At 34.6% G+C, this 22,834-nt stretch overlaps 1 protein-coding gene across 1 annotated transcript in view; it reads right to left on the reverse strand.

Annotated features, from left to right (window-relative positions):
- Nucleotides 1–12,272: 12,272 nt before the first annotated feature.
- Nucleotides 12,273–22,834, reverse strand: part of LOC579678 — a 51,647-nt gene continuing 41,085 nt past the window's right edge. The window contains exons 15-18 of the mRNA XM_794958.5: nt 21,684–21,828; nt 19,163–19,312; nt 17,733–17,826; nt 12,273–16,979 (exon numbers count right to left, since the gene is read on the reverse strand). Of these exons, the coding sequence (XP_800051.4) occupies nt 16,941–16,979; nt 17,733–17,826; nt 19,163–19,312; nt 21,684–21,828 (428 nt within the window). The 3' untranslated portion in view covers nt 12,273–16,940. The remainder of the gene's footprint in view (nt 16,980–17,732; nt 17,827–19,162; nt 19,313–21,683; nt 21,829–22,834) is intronic.

Consider the following 22,834-nt stretch of genomic DNA (forward strand, 5'->3'; position numbering starts at 1 on the left):
GAATGGTCGGAAACCATTAACTCTTCAACTAAGTCAAACACCCATTATATCCATTAAGATGGCATGATATTCTAAGCGTGTGTCCCACTTGGGATACATAATGATGCTACAAAGTGAATATAAGTTGGAATGTCCAGAAAACTGCTTTTCAGGTGTGTCTGTTTCCTGAAGCAATATTGCATAATTATTAAAAAAATATTTTAAAAATATACTAGCATGGTAGTAATGGTGGGCGGAAATTTAGATAGACAAACATATAGAAAGATAGATAGATTACTAGCTAACTAGCTGGAGAGAGAGAAAGAGAGATAATGGGTGAAAAGAAGAAAAACTTGAAAATGTGATAAGTTACACACGGCTTGGATCTTTAGATGGACCTCGTTGTTTGTTTATGTGTGTCTTTTCTTTTTATATGATAATCCATTGGTACTTTTGTTGGACTTTTCCAACTCATTGTCCACTGTAGAATTATGAGGAAATCGTGCGAGGAGAAATCTGCAACAGTTGGAATGTCAGGAGAGTGATTCTGCGACAGAAATTCTACCGGTATGGCGACGACATGCCAGTGATTAACAATTTAGTGGGCCAGGCAATCGTCTGAATAAACCAAAACAAAATAGCAGAATTCATTATGGATAGTCAGTTGAGCGAATAGTTCGCATTGTATTGAGCTCATTGTACGAATCACAGCTATTGTTGGAGCCAACTCGGTTGTCTTTATATCCATCCTGTCAAATCGGGCCCCAAATCCCTTTTCTCTCTCCCTTCATTCCTTCCCCACCTTCATAATTATCCCCCCTCCCCGTCCAGATTGATCGTTTCTTCAACCTTTCCACATTCGTACTTGCGTAGAAAATATCAGATCAGATCGAGCTCAAAGCAATACGAAAAAAAGACACGCATTGCATAAACACATTGATCAAAACTTACTTATTTTGCTATTTTCATGATGTAAGGAAGAATCACTATGAAAGAATTACAAGTCAAACTTCACAATGAGAGCAACTGTACCCTTGTTTTGTATATGCATATGAACTTTGAGGTTGGCACGAACTATGACGCCAGCCGGACAGACACTTCAAGTCAGAGACAATGAAGAGAAAAGGACAAATTTGAAGGATTCATCCCTGGTTTCAATCTAGTATCATATAACGAGAGGTTAAACAGTGTATACTCATGACGATAATATACCCCATTCCTGGTGAAACAGTGTATACTCATGACGTAAAGATACCTCGTTCCTTTCCTGAACCTAAAGCAGCAGACCTACTTCTTTCTCCGGGTCACAAAAAGATTAAATGCAATCATTCGTTCGTAAAAGAGGAAACAAACAATGAAAAGAAAAGCAGACTATATTGAGTCGTCTGAGCGCAAAGTACCCCGAGGGTATATCTATTTGATCATACTATTTAATGTTATATAATGTTACCCATTGAGCCTACATTTTGAAGGTGAAATAAATTTTTCCTTCTTGTAGAAATCGACCGGAAATATGGACAAGGGATTCACGCAAATTGATTCATTAAATGCCTTTTTGCAACAGTTGACAGCCCATTTATATTAGATTTTGTAAGGCTTCCAAAACTTTTATTGGGTCAGAATTCTTTGAATTTAATTGATAAATAGCAAGATACTGATTATGGGATGTGTGCATTCTCTGTGTGAATACTGGGAGGTGCACTTCGGCACAGACAGATATAACCAATAACCTCGATTTTTTAAAAGGAAATTTACACTGACACGATCGCAACTGCTTTCCAACAATCAACCTTAGGCAATTTCAGTTTTTTTGTTCATTTTGAAATGAGTAAACATTACAATCACATATTACGTAATCCAAACACGATATGTATGAAACATAGTATAGGGTATTGGAATTGTCTGCGTTCATTTTTCGATAATAGCTGGGCTGGTATTATCACTAAGATTAATCATAAATCATGGACGGAACATCAACGTAAATTATCTAGCATATCAACGTTACTGTTACCTGGAGAACAATATAAGAACATATTTAATGTTAAGAACATATTTAATATATGTTTATGTTGAATGTAGAAATGTTTATTGGATCAATAAAAACTTATCAAATAAAACAAAGAAATATATATTTAACAAGTATTTCTCTTCATTACCAGATATAATTTCCTTCTTTTAACTAACAAGTTCCCCCCCCCCAATAATAATCTCAAAATGTTGATTCCTGTAAGTTTTGTATAATCTACAAATGCATGAAACCATACTTAAAACAAAAAAGTTGTTGTATGTTCGGTAAAATTATAGAAATACGGGTGAATAAACGAATAAACCAGATGAAAATCGAAATTTGCGTCTTTCTACAAACATTATGATTTGCAAAAAATTGCTATTGCTATAGCGTAAAAAAAAATTCTCACAGAAGGATATCTGTTGGTAGGACGGACGGGAATGAAGGAAAATATAAAATTTGTATATGTTTTGAGAAACACTGACTTGGCGACCTCAAAACGCGACATAATGGTACCGGGAACATCGAGAATATATTTATTCTACCGAACAAAACTAACACGAACAATTCAAAAGAACTGTTATCAAAATAAATACACAATGTGATGCCACATTATTATGAAATAAAAGAGAATAAAGAGAAACACAGGAATAATACTCACGTGTTGCTTCATGCTGCAGGCATTCAACCTGCAAGTATTAATACAATATCAATGCTAAATCACTGTGTACCGATGGGCCTGCTACTACTATTTCTACAAAAAATACTAATACTAATACTAATACTAATACTAATACTAATACTAATACTAATACTACTACTACAATAACTACTACTACGACTACTTCTACTACTACTACTACTACTACTACTACTACTACTACTTACTAACTACTACTTCTAGTATTGTTACTACTACTCCTACTTCTACTTCTATTTCTGATACTACTTCTAATATTGCAACTACTACTACTACATGTACTACGACTACTACAAATACTACTTCTACTACTACTTCTACTACTATTACTACTACTACTACTACTACTACTACTACCATATTACTACTACTACTACTACTGCTACTACTACTACTACTACTACTACTACTACTACTACTTCTACTACTACTACTACTACCACCATATTACTACTACTACTACTACTACTACTGTCCGGTCAATGACATTTGCACATCTGCTAGTCAGACCCAACTCTGAGTCACTCAATTTTTTTCTCTTTTTTTAAGTGCAAACAATTTGATTGAATGTTTGGAACAACATTACAGTAGAAATTATCAATTTAACAATCAAAAGTAAAAATAACTTCAAACGTGAAATATCGAATTTTGGGGAAATAATCAGGAAACTTTTTCAGGAAATATTATTTACATGTATATTCAGGCTATCGTTTTATTACTTTATTTACTTTTTGCAAAAAGTTATTAGGCTGAAACTTAATAACTTCGTGATTTTGTAAATCATTGGTTGAATCGACAGTGTACATGTTTTCCTTCTGAAATTGGCTGAAGTGAACTATTTTCATAACCAGTCTGTGAAACTCAAATGTTCAATGTAAAACAAAAATCTTACAATAGTCTTTCTGTTTTCAACTGTAACAGGATAAAGCTGGATTCATTAATGCCCTCCATGATTCACGTATTTTGGAAACAGATAATCAATTTATCTTCTTCTTGGAAATGCAGTTGAATAACGAAAGAGAAAGATACATTGAAATATCTGACATGCACTGATGAAGTTAATTTTTTTCATTCACTGCTCAAAGAATTGTCATCTTGGTTTTATCTTAGACTTTGGAAAAAGGCACGCACTTTTAAAAACAATCGTTTCTCTTCTGAATGTAAACATTGTGATGCTGTAAAAGCCAGTAAATTACAACCCCCAAAGTTGTGTCTGTATATCTTGAGTGAGAGGGATAGAAGAGAAGAGAAAATAAGAGAAAGAGAGAGAGAGAGAGAGAGACAGAGAGACAGAGAGAAAGAGAGAAAGAGAAAGAGAGACAGAAAGAGAGAGAAAGAGAGTGGGAGAGAGCGAGAGTGAGATAAGTCAACTCGGTTACGGGCACTCTGGCACTCTGGCGCGACACCCGCCGAAACTCCTTGGCACGGCACTCCCATGACCTCCCACGGGTACTAGAGGTCATCTCTCCTTCGGGATCTGACCTCATGACCTCAAGTTCAAGAATCCTCCCCAGGGATAATGATAGGAACACGTGACGTGATTATTCCTCCAAGTAAAAAATCTTGATGACCCGTATTTTCTTAGTTATTTCTGAAAAATTAAAAAAAAAATGAAAATTAGATGGTTGTAATAATGTCATACGGATGTAGATTTTGTAAGTATTCTTGCTAAAAATGTATCCAAAGATTGATGAAAAGACAATCTGCAGAAACTATTCTAAAAGACTTTGATCGAGTTTCCAATTAGAATGTGAGCATTAATGTGGAATGAATAGGAATGTCGCTTTGGTGTTTTTACAAAGCGGAAAAGTCTTTTGTTTTATTCAAACCCATCTGATCATAAAATGAATTGATATGATTCACGTTTATTTGTAATAATCTTAACCAGTTCTTTGTTTATGTCTTTGACAGGATCATCATGTTGATACTGTGTTTGCTGTGCCTCACATGGATGATACCCATCCTGGCTGGGTCTACCTTAGTCCCTGCAGATCGTTCATCATCAGAGAGAAATGTTGACGATTCACACTACCTCCCCCAAACCAACCCACTCCTACTCCTCGAGGAATACACTTCATTAAAATCACAGAACGAGGACCTGGACCCGTTATTGTTCCCTCCTGGAACCGAGATTCGAATCGCCCCGCACAGGGTCCTGAAACCTTCGAGCGAAGAAGCCATGCAGATTACAGAAAAACAATACCTCCGCGGGGACTGGTGCAAAACGCAGCCCTTGAAGCAACGGATCGAAGAGCCAGGATGTATTCCAAGGACCATCGCAAACAGATTCTGTTACGGACAGTGCAACTCTTTCTTTATTCCCAAACAAGCGGCGTCGTATAACGAAGCTTTCAAATCATGCTCGTTTTGTAAACCGTTTCGAGTGAACCACATCACAGTAACTTTACGATGCCCTGGTCAGAATCCACCTATCAAGAGGAAACGGGTTCCCAGAGTAAAACGGTGCAGGTGTATGGCGGTTGATGTTCCGTAGATCAACGACCATCGTTTAACTTTATAAACAATTATTTATATCTTGTGGACAAACTTTGCGATGAAAAGACATCTATGATGAATTTATCTATGACATGTATCATTATTACTACTATTTGAAGAAAAAAAAAGAAAACACTGCCACGCAACACACATTATTCGATGTATACATATATTATTGTACATGTATATGGACGTGTGAAGCGGGCTCTGATTGGTGGATTAGGAAAATCAACGAATCATCACGTGACTTCACGAGATGACGACATTACTGAGTGGTGTCCAACTAGCTCTACGTATTGATTGAGCTGCTATGTACGACGACGGGAGCTCATAGGCACGACGCCATATTTATGCAATTAATATAATGCACTCATTTAATTATTGATATTTGTATAACAGAAGATATGAGATATTCACATTGTACATATTGTATAATGATATAATCTGTACTGTATTCAATGAAGATATTCTCTACTACTCCTATTTTTTTGTGAGTGAAATATAATGTAAATACATGGAGATATGTATGAACTATAAAGCTTATATTGTACTGCTTCATTTGTCATTACAGTGTTTCTAAAAATTGATTTCACGTTTGAAAAGAATTACGAGTTTCATATAGCCTGTTCAAACTCCCAAAACACTATTTTATTACGACCAGAGCATTTATACATGAAACAAAAAGGTAACAAAGATGTAAAACTGGTATGAACTTGCCATAAAACATGATGATGAAGACATTATTTACATGAAAGAGCAGTTTTAGAAAGGTGTAGAGTAATTCAATGAAAGTCTGTTTTGTCAAGAAGTCCATGCGTGATAAACAATAAATAGTTTGAAAATACTTTTTCAACTAAAGTAAAGAAAGAAGCAATTTATACGAAATCAAAGAGGAAACAAACACCTCAAAACTTTACTACAAACAGACATTGAGTTTAAATGAAAGATTGTGAGCATAATCATTCATGGCTTTGTAAAAAAAGAACTATACCCAAATCTGATGCAAGACGTTATTTTTAAATTTTGACTCTTATTCGATATTTCCATATTCACTGGCGCCCCTCTCCTAGCTCTAGGTTAAAATGAATTCCATAAACATTTTAAGGAAATGAATTACCACAGCTCTAGAATCAATAGCAAGTGTTAAAATGTTGGCTCCGATCAAAGTGGAAAACGCCGAAAGCTTTTTGAAACATAAACATAAAAAGTAGGAAGAGAAAATAAGGATGATAGAGGAGGGAATGAGAAGCAGAGGAAAGCGTCTCGCCGGCTGGACTGACTGCTTCTAGTTATTGCATCTTATTTAGAAAGAGATTGATCCCTTTGACAACAAGTTTCGGCGGCATCCACTGAGCGGCACACTTCCACAATATGAAACACAATACCACACTTTTTTTCTTTTTCGGGGGGGGGGGGGAGGAAGTGTGCATGTGTTCTAAACCTTCACGGATATTAGAGAATAAAATTTGATAAACAGTCTCTTATGATTTCTTAGGGTTAAAGTTGTTTTTATGGAAACCATTTTAATTTTTTCTTCCTCCCTTGCCTCCGTCAACATCTGGAGGTTATGACCAATAGGATGGTACCATGCCGGGTTCTTGCCGCCATTTCATGATCAAGACTAGGGCTGGGCACAGGACCGCAGCTGTTAAGGTCAACACCGCTACACAGAAAACAGGCAATGAGCTCTAAAACTCACAAACACATACACAAACTAAATCAGCATCTTTTAAAAACAACCTTTACCTTTGAAAAACTCTTGAAATCCCGAAAAACGAATTTTGAAATAGGCCTATTTAATTCTGCCAGTAAGCTACAATAAATATCTTTAAAAGATGTGAAAAAGAAGATATACTCTTTCATATTTTACTGTCATTTTCGATTACATCATTTGAATTTAAGAAAGAAGAAAAAGGTGGAACATTTCGATTATGACTTCCGTTTATCTTTTAATGAGGCAGATTCCACCAGACATTGAACCTAAGGTCAATACTTATGAAACAAAACACATTTCCAAGAAAGAGGATAGAGCATAACGATGTCCAATCCATGATTACATAACAGACTACATGTGATTTTATTTGACTGTTTCATTATTATTTTGGTTACCAGCCTGTGATGTATATATTGAGCAGAGGAGATTGAAGTAAAATGCTTACAATATCAGTTTGTGTTTTGTTATAGAACATGACATATAATATTATGGGAACATTGAATGAATAAAGGAGAAAGAAAGCGACAGAGAGAGAGAGAGAGAGAGAGAGAGACAGAGGGGGCGGGGTTGAGAGGGGAAGTGTGAGCTCGAAAATAAGATAGTAGAGAGAAAAGTTGAAAGGCAGATGGAAACAAGATATATAAAAGAGCAAAGATGGATAGATAGAAAGGGGAGAGAGAGAGAGAGAGAGAGATAATGTGGAGAAAGTAATCATGGAAAGATCTGCAAATGACTATAAAATGACATATTGATATGACCTTATTTATAATAAGAGTTATGAAAAGGGACGTCAGTTCGATAAAAAAAATATATAGATATAATAATGGGATAAAACATAAAACAGCAGATATTGATAACAACACAGTATCCAAATGGCCGCTAACTACATCAAAACTTCAGATAACACTTAATGAAATATTTATTTTAAACAAATTGATCTAATTTTCATCGGGACATAATTACAAGTCGACAAAATAATATGTCAAGTCTTCAGACCCTTTGATATTCTTGGCAGCATTTCATTATTGGGTGAAATTAAATTAATGTGTAGCACAATTTAAATATAAAGTGCATGCACTCGATCAGATGTGTATAAATCCAATTACGGGAAAATCAAATTCCTAAACAAAAACTGAAAGTAACAAATACGCATTCTAAGGGCAGCGTTACTGGATTGCTAGAATTCGAAATACTAAATTGCTTTGATGTCCAAGCAAACAGTCATTCAAGAGGACCACGGGAATAAGATTTTAGGTTTGGAAACGTTTTAGAACTACAGAAGATTTTGAAGTGCCTTTACACCCACATCTTATTCGTAACAATTATAGATTCATAGAAACTGTTTAAGTTCACCAAAAATGTTATTGATTTAAAATTTAAAAATAATGGGAGGAGTCTTGGAATGCGATGGCTGCATCCGTTTATCCTCGAAAGGTTGCACCCGAGCGGACATGCAACCCGGCCCAGCGACTCGGCGGGAGCCCCGATCGCCTATAACCAACCAATTCATTGGCATGTACTGTGCCGTAACCACTAACACAGACGGGGGAGCTAGAGATGGGTGGAGCGGTGTCACAACCAAAGCTTGTTAACACTCCCACCACATTACCCTAGTCCATGGTTTCAGAGAAATCGTCGACAGAGATATCGGTACCATTGTGACTAATGGAATCCAGTGAAATTAGTTTCCGATTACCAATTTGGTTTAAACTCGTGACTCTTTGCTAGATTCTTCCCCATTTTCAGGGTTCATCTTTATCTCTTTCCTAATCATGTTCCCCAATCTTTCTCAGCTTTCCGAATTAGTTTACGCCGTCTGTTTGGTATTTCTCTTTCTTCCCACCCATTCCCACGTTTTTATCCACCAAAAGTTTGGCAATGTGTGTTTGAGGGAAAGGTGCGTGCGCATTTACAGGCTTCAGCATCCGTTGATGCAACATTTCGACAGCCACCAACCAGCACCAAGAATGATTGGGGTAGACCAACTGCGGGTCTAGTTGGTCCTATGGGTACGCACCACACAACCATCAGCATACTGTCTTGGGTTAGAGCTACCCCTGAGTTTGGAATGTGACAAGTTCACACCAGGATCGCTCTCCCTGTCGCCAGTCAGACTAATCGCTGTGTCTCCATCTTCCAACAAAATCCTTGCTCCTCCACTTGACGATAAAGATTGGTGACAATTGCCATTTTCGGCAATAATTTGGATAAAAATACGATGCGGCTTCCTCAGTAACAGGTTATTGAACCCCATATACGTCATAATGCTGAGGTTTTTTCCTTTTCTTTCTGAGTGACGACGAATCATTTTGTTCTTGATGATGATATAATTCTTTGAAAGGAGTACCGCTTTTTTTCTCAGCTAAACATTCATATTTGTGAATTAACTTTCTTGAAAGAAAATGCAATATAATTTACGCATGACTCGGCGAAATTGCCATTAAATGATTGTCAAAGGATTTTCCAATAACTTTATTGCGATTGCATGTCTACAGAAAATAATGACGTATTTCTTATCTAGTCTTGTTTTTGCTACTTTTCACAAAGGAAAAATATTTCTTATCATCATCGTTTAAAAGTAAAACCTCCACCTATGAACTTCTTAATGAAGTTTAAACCAACACATTGGACATTTTGAGAATGAAAAAAAGGTTTGAATAAAGATGGTAATTATTTAGTCATTTTATAAGTTAGAATTTGAAGTTGAAATATTAGTTTAATATAATTCATATGTGAATAAAATTTAAGAAATTAGGCAGATCAAGGCAGAAAGGAGATTAGTCATTCCCCCAAAACACAAAAAGGAACCAATAAGTAGACCTAAATTTACAGAAAACGATATAAATATATCAAGTAGACGATATTACATTTGGTGAAATAAAAGTTTTAACTTATGATCAATGAGACTTATCTTGAGTCTTTTATAAAATAAATTGATGGAAAATGTTGTCTTTGACGTCCTTCCATTATAATATGCATAGATAGAAGGCAAAACCTGTATTATTTGAGTCCTAATCTATCATTTTTAGGACTAGAATCTATACGAGCCTACGATGATGGAACGAATATCATTACCCAAAATCCAAGGCAATTCAGAATCTAAAGTCGTGTGTCTCCTTGCGTGTATATTAGATTAGTGACTTTTGTATACCTGGATTTACCGTACCCAAAGAAAATACAGCCAATAAAAGAATGATCATTTATCGGTATATTTGGGGTACTCGACATGAAAGCTCTGATTTTGTAGTGAAAAGTACAAACTCCCCGAAAGACGGAGTTGCGTCGTGTTCTATCGTCTGCGTGGCGCCTGTTTAAAACAAGTATAATACGAGAATAATCGGTGAAGTATGATGACGCCTCAAGCTTATCATCCCATACAATACCCAGGCATTGATGCTAACCGAATAATACCTGTTAAATACAAACTTATATTTGTATTCCCGACACGGCTCAACGCTATTTATCGATCATTGCAGTACAATTACCTCTCTTTTCAGCGGCTTTCTTCCCATTTTATTCTTTCTCCCGTGCTGCCTTTCTTGTACTAATATAAATAATTCATTTAAGCAGGGGAGTTGGACGCATCTGTCAAACTAGAAAGACACAATCCTAGACGATTATGGGGCGGGTATTTTCTGGCTTAATGCCTCAAGATCATCTCATTACATGAACAGTAGAATGCAGATCAAAAATAGTTGTCATTCTTTAAGGTTGATCCTGTCTTTATTATGACAAATGAATATCAATAGATGTCGTGTCGTCTCCATGTCCCTTTCCATGGACCCATTAGCCGAGTTTTTACACGGAACGTCGGCTGCACCTCGTTCTCAATTCAGTTTTACTGTCAATTTTATGGCAGCCAGAAGCAGCAGCCAGAAGCATGACCGAGTCAAGCTTGTTCATGGTAGTCGAGGAATGTCAAAGAAGCGACGTACTATCAATAATCTGGACTATTCAACTGATGCATTTTGAAAGACTGGAATTTTCTGGATGGGTTTTGTCAGCGTAATAATAGCAAATATCAGACATAAAATTATGACAATATCACTCATCATAATGATAAAGCTAGCATCAACACATTAAGGGAGATTAATATGAATTATTGATTACTGATCATCAACCATATTGTTCAACTAGTAAATGACCAGTCATTAATCTTTGAATAATTTGACCAATCTGTCCTCCATTGAGCAGACCAACCATAAAACCAGATAATCATTCTTTTAAAATGGCCACACCCGCAAGCCACCGGCAATTATGAAAGCAACCATCCAATCAACCGACTTATAGAGACGGCAAGCCAGTAGAGACAGACAACTTATACAGCCCATCTAACAAAATCAATCAACCATTATAGAACTAGCCAGCTATTAAACAAGTCTAATTACGATCAAACAATAGACGATGTAGCGATTCATATAAATAAACTATTGAAAACAAGACTAAAATGAAATATGAATCAATATCATAGGTCATCATTTACAATGATTTCACTGACCAAGTAAGCAATACAAGAATTACTGTATTCCCTGAATCCACAGAGCCAGACTAACTTATCAAATCCATGAAGGATAGTCGATTCGATAACCAAAGAAATACTTCTTCGTCGCCAACAAGTCTCTGCCTATATATCTTTCTTTTACAAAACAAAACGCAAATTTCACTGATATAATTCTATTTTCATCTTCAGAAAACACTTCAATAATATTGATTATGAGCACTTGTTCCAAATTCACAGTAAACAAAAGTAAAGATTTTCCGATTTGTTTCATTCTCATAATGTATGGAAGTGTGTGGGCGTGGGTATGTGTATACGTGTGCACGGTGAGGGTGTGAGGGAGACTTGGATGTCAGATCCATTTGCCAAGAAATAACATTAAGCAGAAAACTTTCAAAGTACAAACAAATCCTCATCGTATTTGCCGACAAGGATAAAAAGTGCCATTGGTTTCCATTTTCCCCCAAATACTAAAGAAAAAAGGAGAAGAAAAAAAAAGTATAAGAAAGAACTAACAAAACGTTGTCGGTGGTGTTAACAAGTGTTATAGCTATTATAGTATTGTTTTGTTATAATTTTAGAGATTTATATTCAAGAGGTTGAATCATGAAGAACAAATATGCCCAAAGACAACAAAAAACCCAGAAATTTCAATCTTCATTAAACTTTTGAGCTATTGCAAAATCATGGTCCTTTTTTTAGACGGAGCAGTTGTCATACCAAGGAAAAATGAAAAACGTTGACCATATCCAGGACGACACCTAATACAGCTAACTGCCCTTGACTTCTAAATAAACTGCTATACAAAATGTCTATTCATCCTCGCATCATCATAACAATAGGTATTACTATCAAACACTACATGAACACAGCAAGATAACCATTAAGAGTAAATTTCCATAATTTATTGCTCTCTTTGTAAATATACCATTCTCAAAATCATTTGCATAATACATAGTTATGTTGAATAGCTACCATTCTCTACATATTCTAACTCAGTTATGGTGAAAATGTCACCATCGTCAGCACATTAATTCACAATAATCTACAATAGCAGAGCCCATACAGGATGTGTTATACCCTAATTGACTTTGTATCAAAACTATAGTGCAAAATCTTTTCATGAATATTTCATCGAATTGAGGAATGCGTGAAATGTAAAGAAAAGGAATGAAATATAATCTTTGAAATACACTGGTTCATAATTCATTCAATAACAAACCCTCTTCCATAAAGAAACAATTGATGATTGTTTTTATTTTTTATAAATTATATTTTACTCTCGTTGATTTCAATGTAGCACTTTTCCTTCAATTTTGTATGAAACATTTTGATAAGAATACATGTGTACCATAAAATATAAGAAGAGAGAGAGAGAGTGAGAGAGAGAGAGAGAGAGAGAGAGAGAGAGAGAGAGAGAGAGAGAGAGAGAGAGAGAAGAATATAAGTGACATGATTACAATAAAACAAAGAAAGGAGGACAAATGGAATATATAGGAGGAAAATGAATGTGAAAGAATAAGAAATAAGGGTGATGAAAGAAGTGGAAGAAAAGGTACTATAGCTAAATTAAGATCAAGTCAAAAAGACAATTCAAACTTTAACACTTTTTTTAATTTCACAATGAATTCTGCATCATATTTTGTATGGAAAAGCAATTAACAATGATGTAAATGCTTTCTAGCAGTCAGGTAAAACAATCATAGAACATGCACTGTAATACTAAGCATGTGGAACTGGAATTGCTTGAGATGGAAGAGAGAGAGAACTACTATAAAATGAATACAATTTCAGTCCTCTACACATCGTTGAAAGAATGAAAAACATGTTACCATGCCCAATTATATGTTCAGGGAACTGTTCTATTGATGTATAACGGTGATCAACACCAACTGCTGTGCAGACCTCCCATTTGAGACACGTACGGGCATTGTTCAAATTAACTGTACAGAAATGTCATGGCAATGGAAACACACCATCCAACTTTTCAACACTTGCTGAATTTTAAATCAATGTTTACATTTCATATGAATCAAGTTGATTAATAGAGCAAATACTAGATCTCAAATTATTCTTACAGATTTGACATTTCAGCGTACAAAGAAAAGAGAGTTGATCGTCTAATGGCAATGATCAGTAACTGTTGGTAAAATACTCGAGATGGAGACCATTGACCCTCATAATACCCCAGCAATCACTAAACCATATTGGGGGGCACACAATGCATATAATCTACATTCAGAGTTCAAATGAGTTGGTTATTACGTGGTATCACTAAGATGCAATAAAAAGAAATTGAAGGATTATTTGAGCTGTGAGAGACATGAAACACTAAGAGTTACACTCCAACATGAAGCTAATACTCATCATCAACAAAAATTAGTCTGTCAACTTGGTCTCTTGACATTTTCTTTCTAAATGGAATGTCTTTGGTAGTACTTTTATCGATGAAAATCCTTTAATTATTGATGAATAATTGAATAATCTTGAATACCCCTTCATTAAAGAACATGTCCTCCATGTTCAGCTATTCATGTTTACAATAAATCCAATTAGCATTGTTCTATACTGTTTAAAATCCAAGAAGCGCATACATTATCTGCTATTCAGGAATAAAAAGGAATGTAACCACTGCAATGGAACTCCACCCTTATCTGGAATATCTTTCCACGATCTGGACATATTTCCAGAGTTTTCTAAAAATATATCTCCCCGAATACCACACAGGAATGTTTTAATAATACATGAACAAATGAAATATATATTCTTCACAAATTTACAATAGTATGAAACTGTTTCCTAAATATAAATATAAAAGCAAGAAAGTTTGAGTTAAGTAACATCAGCCCTTTGTAGTAATTTCAGCCTCTTTCTTTAAGCATTCAGCAAACATATACAATTATCACTTTATAGCAGCTTACAATATAAAAAGATATGTAAATAATTCAGCCAATTCATGAGTTCAGACAAACTAGTTTATAAACTATGACTAGTATGAATACAAATATCAATTAATTTAAAGTTTATTGAATATATTGTACTCATAGCAAAAACATTTAAAATATGACCAAAGAAAAAAGTTCAACTTATGAACTTACTTATCACTGTTAAGATATACAACAAAATTGAGTCAAAATACTTTGTGAATCCTTTACATGTATCAGCCTTTTGAATACTTTGTTTACAAACTAATGTGAAAGACATGAGTTTCATGCAACAAGTCTCTTAGCGAATGATTCATTAAGAAACTAAAAAGAGGAAATGTACAAGTCAAGAGCAATCTTATAGTTATTCATACTGCAAACGCATACATATGGATTTGATATCTCTCAAGAATATCCAGGAATAACATATTTACCTAAAAAAGATTTTGTAATTATATTTATAGTTAGACAGTACTGTTTTAACCCTACCTTGGATTAAATCATTTCACTACTTAGTACTAAGCATACATATTATGAAAGGAAATTTTATTGCACTACAATGAATGAACAGAGGACAGAAAATGAATACATAACTTAATCTCTTTTACAGATTTATATTCAGCTACCTCAATCTCTTATTGCTTGCTAAAACTTCAAATCATGACACTTATAAGATTAGATAACAACGTTTAATGTAACAGTAACAAAACAGACTTTTTTGTTATTCAAATGAAAATATTGCCTTTGGGAAGGCACTAAATCAGACAAAATATACCATACAAAGCCATAGAGGGCGACAAAGGCTTTATGTAAATGATACAACAGTTATCTCCTAATAACTGTATAAGAAAACCCAAGCTTGTGACAGATTTCATGGCCAAATGCATCACTGTTTATAGAAATAATAGATACTAATGACCTAGTTACGAATTAGCAATCATACAAGATAATAGTAAACATTTGAAGAGAAAATAACAGGCATGAGAAGTTTGATAAAGATTTAAGATGAATATATACATACATAATGTAAGTGATACTCAAGGAGAGAGAGAGAGAGAGAGAGAGAGAGAGAGAGAGAGAGAGATGAGTAAAAGGAGAAGACTAGATTAAAAACAATTTACTTTGAACATTCAAGTAATTCTCTAATACCCTTTTTTCTCTACTACACTACATGACACACTTTCCTTTGCAATGTATTAATAGTCGAGGGTATTGCCCAACTTCATCGTTATCTGCCTCTTCATCTGCCATTATTTTCTGCATAGATCAATAAAGATTTCTTTGTTCAGCTATACATCACACACAACAATCAGTTGAATTGAGAAATATTGGAAGCCAATGTGGTGCATCAACAAATAATCCATACATATCATACAAAGAACAACATGGTAACAAGAAAACAAAAACAAACAAACAAGAAAACAAAACGATGGAGGGGAGAACGTAATGGTAGGAAAGGGTAAGAAAAATGTCACACATAATTACAAAAAAATAAAAAACCAAAGAAAATTACTCCAGTATAACAAATACCGGTAGACAACATTCAAAACTCAATGGAATTTCAAGAAAACAGAGGTCATAAAATTTAGACTAGCAATACTTGCTTGTAACTGTTCTCAACAGAATTATCTGATTACTCTTGGAAACAAAATTGGAAAATGTTGAACCTACTTTTATGGTTCTACAATACTGCATAGTTTTATTGCCATGAATATAATGTAATCATTTCAGCTTCTGGCCAAGTTTTATGCTCTTCTCTTCAAATTGAAAGCAATCATAATTCAGCTGAATTAGAGTTGTTCAAACAAAAATGTGACAATATCATAATTGGAAGTGAAAGAAAATGTTCTCTAATCATTTCTATTTCAAACTAAAGTAGGAATACAAAAATTGTGGCACGATTGAATTATTACTATTTCATTAACAATTCACAATTATCAAACGTATCTAAATATTTGAAAGATCATGTCCAATGTGACAAGATTTAGTTATTAAAAAAAAAAAAGCAGGTTCCCAAATGTAAGCTAATAAGTTTCACACTACACAACAAATCCCATGAGTGCCATTTTGTTCATTTGAATCTGGTCAGATTAAACTGGTTCAGCCTGTATTTCTTTTTGCGTAGTATGTTACCTTGAAAGTTGTTAACCATACATGTTTTTTGCAATATGTCTTGGAAACGAAAGAGAGGTGAAGGTGCTAATACCCTGTAAATCCAATCCAGTTTATCTGCTCCTCACTCTTTATTAACATATGAACATATTCACATGGAACATCTTTAATTTGTAGTAAAATAAAATACTATTACATAGTTAGGTGTAAGAGCTAAAACACTAATACTCTTATTGACCAACTCAAAATGTAACCTTTATATTTGAGTCTATGGTACAACTCACAGTCAACAGAGAGTAATCTGTGTATTCACAGACCATGAGTACACTTAGACCTTGTTTAGTAATATCTGAAGATTCAATCATATTTGAATACTTCCTGAAACCATATTCAAGCTTCTGCTCACTTACAATCCTTACAAAATATGACACTATTCCCTGAGTTGTATATATTATGTCAAGCACTGGCTCATCCTAAGTCCATTCCAAGGAGAGGAGGCAAGACATCTACTATGATTTTGTTGAAGCCGTTCTGCTCAGTCTTGCTTTCTGTAAGTAGAAAAAACAAACGTGGGGGTAGGGGTAAGAGGTATGATGATCAACAAGTACACAACCAGAAAGATTAATGTACAAAGGTTAACATACAGATTAATTATTTCAAATCCTTTTTGTTTGTCTTCTGGTAATGACAGAAAATCCAGACCAAACATACGCTGAATGTTCTATACTACATAACAAGTGAAGGCTGCCAAACGACTTTGATTCAAAGTAATATTATCTTAAGAATGAGTAAAACTGCCTGTTGAACACTAGAACACATGGTTGAAGTGGATTTGAGTGTTTTTTCATTAGTATGTCTACAATTTGTTGATCTAGACTGCCAACATACAGCATGAAAACAATCCAGAATGTTTTCAATTAGTTTCTCTCCTGATGCAAGAGGAACTCAAGATTAGCTTCATACAGTCTTTTAAAAAAGAGAGACAACAATGACTTATTTAATGATTTGAATTTCCTAGAGGTTTGTTGTTTTCAAATTTTAATTGAAATGCAATAACAATAAGTCCATTAACTTGATGTTAAGGATTATGTGACACGGTTGTGCAAATGAAAATTCTGGTCCAAGAGATACATTTGGTAATACATGCAATTGCGCCAAGTTGGGGTAATCAAGGTCCCCTGACAAAGAGGAAAGGTATTTCCTACCAGTTTTACAATTTTCTTTTCATTCTTGATAAAACAATAAGATTCATCATATTTCAAATGTATGTTGGGTCTGTTAAAACAGGAATATTTATTTACCAGTCCATCAGCTTTTTTAGTCCCTGTTTTTATTGGAGCAGCTTTCCTCCATTCCTCCTGCTTCTGTCGTACAAACTCCTGGCTTTCAATTAACCTGGAAAAGGAAAAAAAATACCCAAATTTAGAGTTCATACTCACTTACACAGTACATGTCATCGATTCTTGCCAGATAGTCTTTACAATCCATGAATTTAACTGAAAATGAAATATGAAGATTTAAAAAAAAAAGTGACTATAAAAAAAAACCTGAAGAGAGACGGGTAAAAACAGCCCTTCATTTGGGTTGGTAGATGGCATAGTACTCACATGCAGTAGTGGTTCTAAACATTGAGGGGTCACCAACATGATAGGATAGGGGGGGGGGGTGGTGGTGGTCAGTATTTATAGATGGCTAATGCCTACCCCCCTCCCCTGGGTTGTAGCAGGAGCCACCTTTCCGAACTGCAGTGTAAACAGGGTATTAACAAATTAGCCTGCTCTTAGCACCAGTTTTCGGGCCACCTTTTAAGGCTGGCTTCAGACTCACTTTTAGGTGAAACAGGGGTAGAAGAGAAAGAGAGATGGAAGAGAGAAGGGAGTGGGGAGGGGAGGGTGGGGAGGGGAGGGGAGGGAAAGAGACAGAGAGAAAAGAAAGATCTGCTGACCAGTGTTTGATTGCATTTGCAGATTTAGCTTACAAATTAAAAGCCTATCATCTGCCACCGCATTTCAATCAACACAGTCTAGTGACATTGTCACAGCTACAACTAACAGGTTCTCTTGTAAGGAACTAAAAACTAAGAGCCTGAATTGAAACATCCATCAAGACGAAAACTCCCCTCTCTCTTGCCACAAATCATGCCACAGGTGATAATGACGTCAACATACGGCCTCTTGGTGTCCAAACCTAGCATAATTCAGCCATCTTGACCCTGGCCTTACTACCCAATATGGAGCTTTTTCTTTTAATCATAAAACCATATTTTGAACTCTCAAAGACTCTCAGCCTCTGCGGTTTGATAGGAGCAGAAGAAAGCAGAGACTTGGGTGGAGCCAGCACCGCAATAACTCTGTTTCATATTATCTCATTATTTAGCCATTAGATTTGATATCACAGATTGTGGTCTACTTGTTTAATAGGTTTAACAAATGCAAGACCAGAATCAATTTCAATAAGACACAACATTAAAGATTAAAAACATGGGGCAATGAACAGAACAGAGATGGATATATCAGGAACAAGGAAGACTTCTGTGGAAAAGCATAAATTAATTTCTATGTATTCATGTACTACAAAGTACATTTTGAATCAATACAGATTTAAAGGTACCAAAGTCAGTATGAAATTGCTAAGGCCAAGGTAACATTAGCTTACCAAATGAAATGTAAACATGCTTCTTAAAGCTAAATATGACACTAGTATGATGGTGATATTAAAACAGATAGCATACTTTATCTTAGCAGCTATTTGCTGTTCCTTCTTCCATAGATCCTTGAAGTCTCTGCAGAGAGGAGCCCAAAGATTGAAGAAATAGGCTGGGGTGACCTCATTATCTCCGTGCTTAGGTTTGAGACAGAACCACTCTGTAACTTCATGGAACCTGTAGGAAAGAGACATATGGATTTGGTTACAGATCAATATACTGGTGAAGCACAGAGGGATTTCTGGATTCAACAATTCAATAAATTGATATCAATCAAAAGAAGGAGGAGAAGGAAAAGAAAGAGGAGGAAAAGGAGAAACAATACCAAAATGAAAATAAAGCAAGATGACCAGGGAATCCTCAAGCATGAAACCCTTGACGTCAAGAAGTCATTACTATTAATGTCACTTTCATTCCACACCTATCCCCTGATAACATCTGATCCTAAGTACATATTAACCCATTAACAACTGAATTCTCTGATTTCCATAGCGTTTCTTACAGTAGCAAGCCAGTTCCCATAGGCAAAGTGTTAATATACAATGTAGAGAGAGTGATGTGAACACCCTCTGACTGTTCAATCAATTGAAAAAAGTTGGTAAAAGCCACAGGAATTTACTACATCTCTCGTCACTTAATAAACGGTGGCACAAACTATGAAAATAGCAACTGAAACTGAAAGACTCCAAGATACATGTGAAGTAGTACATATGTTGTCAGATATGAAAAAAAAAAAATCTTTTTCACCCTCATACTTCCCATCTCTTCTACTAACTTGTGAATAGATTTTTCCTTCTATTCTACATGTCAACATAGCTTGTTAGTTGAGATTCAGAACTATTTTTTTTTCTTCATAGCATTGTATCAAGTATCATATCTTTTCAACAACAAAACATTAAAATATGCAATTATGACAAGAAATCAAGTTGAGCAGAATAAATATGGCCTACACATACATGTAAATGAAGTCATCAGATTTTGACTTACAATGAAAAAATCACTTAACTGATAAAGAAACCTCTATAACTTCAATGGAATTTTAATAAACATTAGTGTGATGGAGAGGGGGCTGTTTATATTAGCAGCATGAAGACAATATCAATCCCTTGAAAATAGAGCCACAACAGCCTTGTGTCTCCTTATTTTTTTAGGAGCAATGCCTTTTACTGGATTTAAATCCTTGACCCACCACCCATATGAGCTGTAGCATGCACTGCCCAACAAAATAAATTGTAACAATTAAGGCATCATTGCATTTATAAAGGAAACAAACAGGCTCATATACTTAATGCACAAGTAAACAAATAAAAGGATGATTGTATAATGACATAAAAGATACATGTATCTTTGACAGAATTTAAGTTTCCAATATATTTAAACAAGTTCATTTTGACGCCAGTGCAGCTTTATTCTATGAAATTAAAAAATGCAAGTTTTTCTTTTTCTTTCTAATTTCATATTTTCCTTTGAAAGGGTTATTAAATCCATTTATATATAAAAACTAATTTCAGGACATGTAGATGTATAATGATAAATTAATTCAGAGAATAACTTTTTGTCAACATAAAACATCATGACCCCACGATAAAACCAAACCACAATGATGAGTCATTAATTTAAGGTAAATAATAGGATTCAAAACCTACAATTTCACTAAGAGAGCTAAATGACTTTAGAAAAGCAGTACAAAAGGTTGATTTCTAACAAATAGGCTTTCCAGAATGAATTTGAAAGCAATTCTATGAATATCTATTATTTTCTCAACATAATAGATCACATCACTTCAAATAGATGGGAGCAATTTTCAAGTGAAGCAATAAAAGATGTTGACTATCTTATGAGGACAACTTGAAACATTGAAGAGGGCAGTGTTATTGAATTGTTTGTTTAACCTGTTAACTACTGAATGATCTCATATCCCTAGGCTTTAATACATGAACCATCTGGTTCACATAGACTATGGGTTAATAGGGTAGCTTCTTAGTATGGAGGCACCTAAATTAGTTGTTTTAATTGATTATGTTGTAACATGTCTAACACTGTATCAATAATGATAAACTTTATAGTGTTTTTTACTTTTAAAATAGTTAATAGAATATCATATGCAGTCATTTATGTCTAAAATATTTTGTTTATGTAGAAAGAAAAATTTTCCTTACATATACTGTGACCAGATGTTACTAACACATTTTCTGATAAAATTTGCGTTCATTGTGTGATTAAAGATATTTGAAAACAATAACATTGTGTTGTGTTTCTTGTTTACAAAAATGTATGGGTTTCCCACTCCAAAAAATAAATTCAATTTCAATTTTTGTTGTTGTTGGAAATTCATAATACAATCTGGCTGTCTCTTTTTATGGTTTGATGCTACTACTTACAGCTCAATATCAGATGAAAAATACCAGAAAAAACATGATTCCCTTGTACCTTCATTATTAATCTAATGATATTCATCATTCTATTCATACCGATACTTGAAAAATACAGTCTTAAAACTTTTAATCGCTATGCTTAAAGCCATGCATTACGCATGAGGAGTTCTTACTTCTTTCTAGTATCCGATAATCTTCTGCTTTCCTTGCTGATATCTTCTAATGCTCCACTGATGAAGGAAGCCATGCTGTCACTGAAAGGTTGACGATATTCTTCACTTGAATTCTTCCGTACTGTCTCTGCTTTGGTCTCGCAACCTGCCAAGATTTGAATATATTGATTCATTTGTCTTCAAAACATAAATTAAATCTTCCACTGGTATATAGGTATTACAAAGAATTCCACACCAAAGTCATACATAACAATGTGGCTTTCATTACAATGTAAACCAAATATCAGAAGGAAATGCTAACGAGGTTTGAAAAAAATTATAAAAAGAAGAAATACATCTCTCCCTGAAACCCTCCTTTCATATGCAACAAATTGGATAAATTAGTATAAACAGGCAGGTAAAGTCAAATCACGTTACTTGAATGAGACCATTAAAACAAAAAGTGAAAATAAAAGTTGAAACCCAACCGCCTTTTGACAGATTGGGGGATTTCCAATTTCATCACATGTGTAAAGAATTGGCATAAAGGCTTATAATGCATTTCATACATTAAAAGGCATTCATCTTCAAATAATTGGGTGATATGCATGTCAAAAACAAGAGCTGCAACTTATTCTTTTTCATGTAAATGTGAAGACTGAAAGTATTATTATTGGGGAGAAACAGGTATTTCTTTTAATAATAATCTACCTCTCAGAGGTTAGATATCATGTACATGATTAACATTCAGGTATTTTGCTCAATATTGTTGGACAAAGAAAGCTTGTTTTTTTCTCAAATTTAAAATATTTCAACAAATTCTGAAGTTAGGTATGATGGAAAAGAGAGAACCATACTTGGAAACCTGTCTAAAAAGAATTAAATCTATATTTACTACATGTCTATAAACTAGGTGGCAGATTAATAACTTTCCCACTTTGGTAAACTTATGAAACAAACAGTGGCCTACAACAGAGATTTCGGTCACAAATGATATGTATCTGTACTGTGTACAAAGTACTCTAAAGAATGTGGCAGTTTTAGGTTTCATTGTGTAGCAAGTACAGAGTACAGGGTTAATATCCTCTAATTCAAAAGAAGTCAACTGTTAGTTCCCCATTTCCAATAGGAGGGCAAGTCTCAGGTATGTGGCCATTAACTGCCTTGTATGA

The sequence above is a fragment of the Strongylocentrotus purpuratus genome, unplaced genomic scaffold (genome assembly GCF_000002235.5).
Source record: "Strongylocentrotus purpuratus isolate Spur 01 unplaced genomic scaffold, Spur_5.0 spur5_scaffold_5, whole genome shotgun sequence".
NCBI lineage: Eukaryota > Metazoa > Echinodermata > Echinoidea > Camarodonta > Strongylocentrotidae > Strongylocentrotus > Strongylocentrotus purpuratus.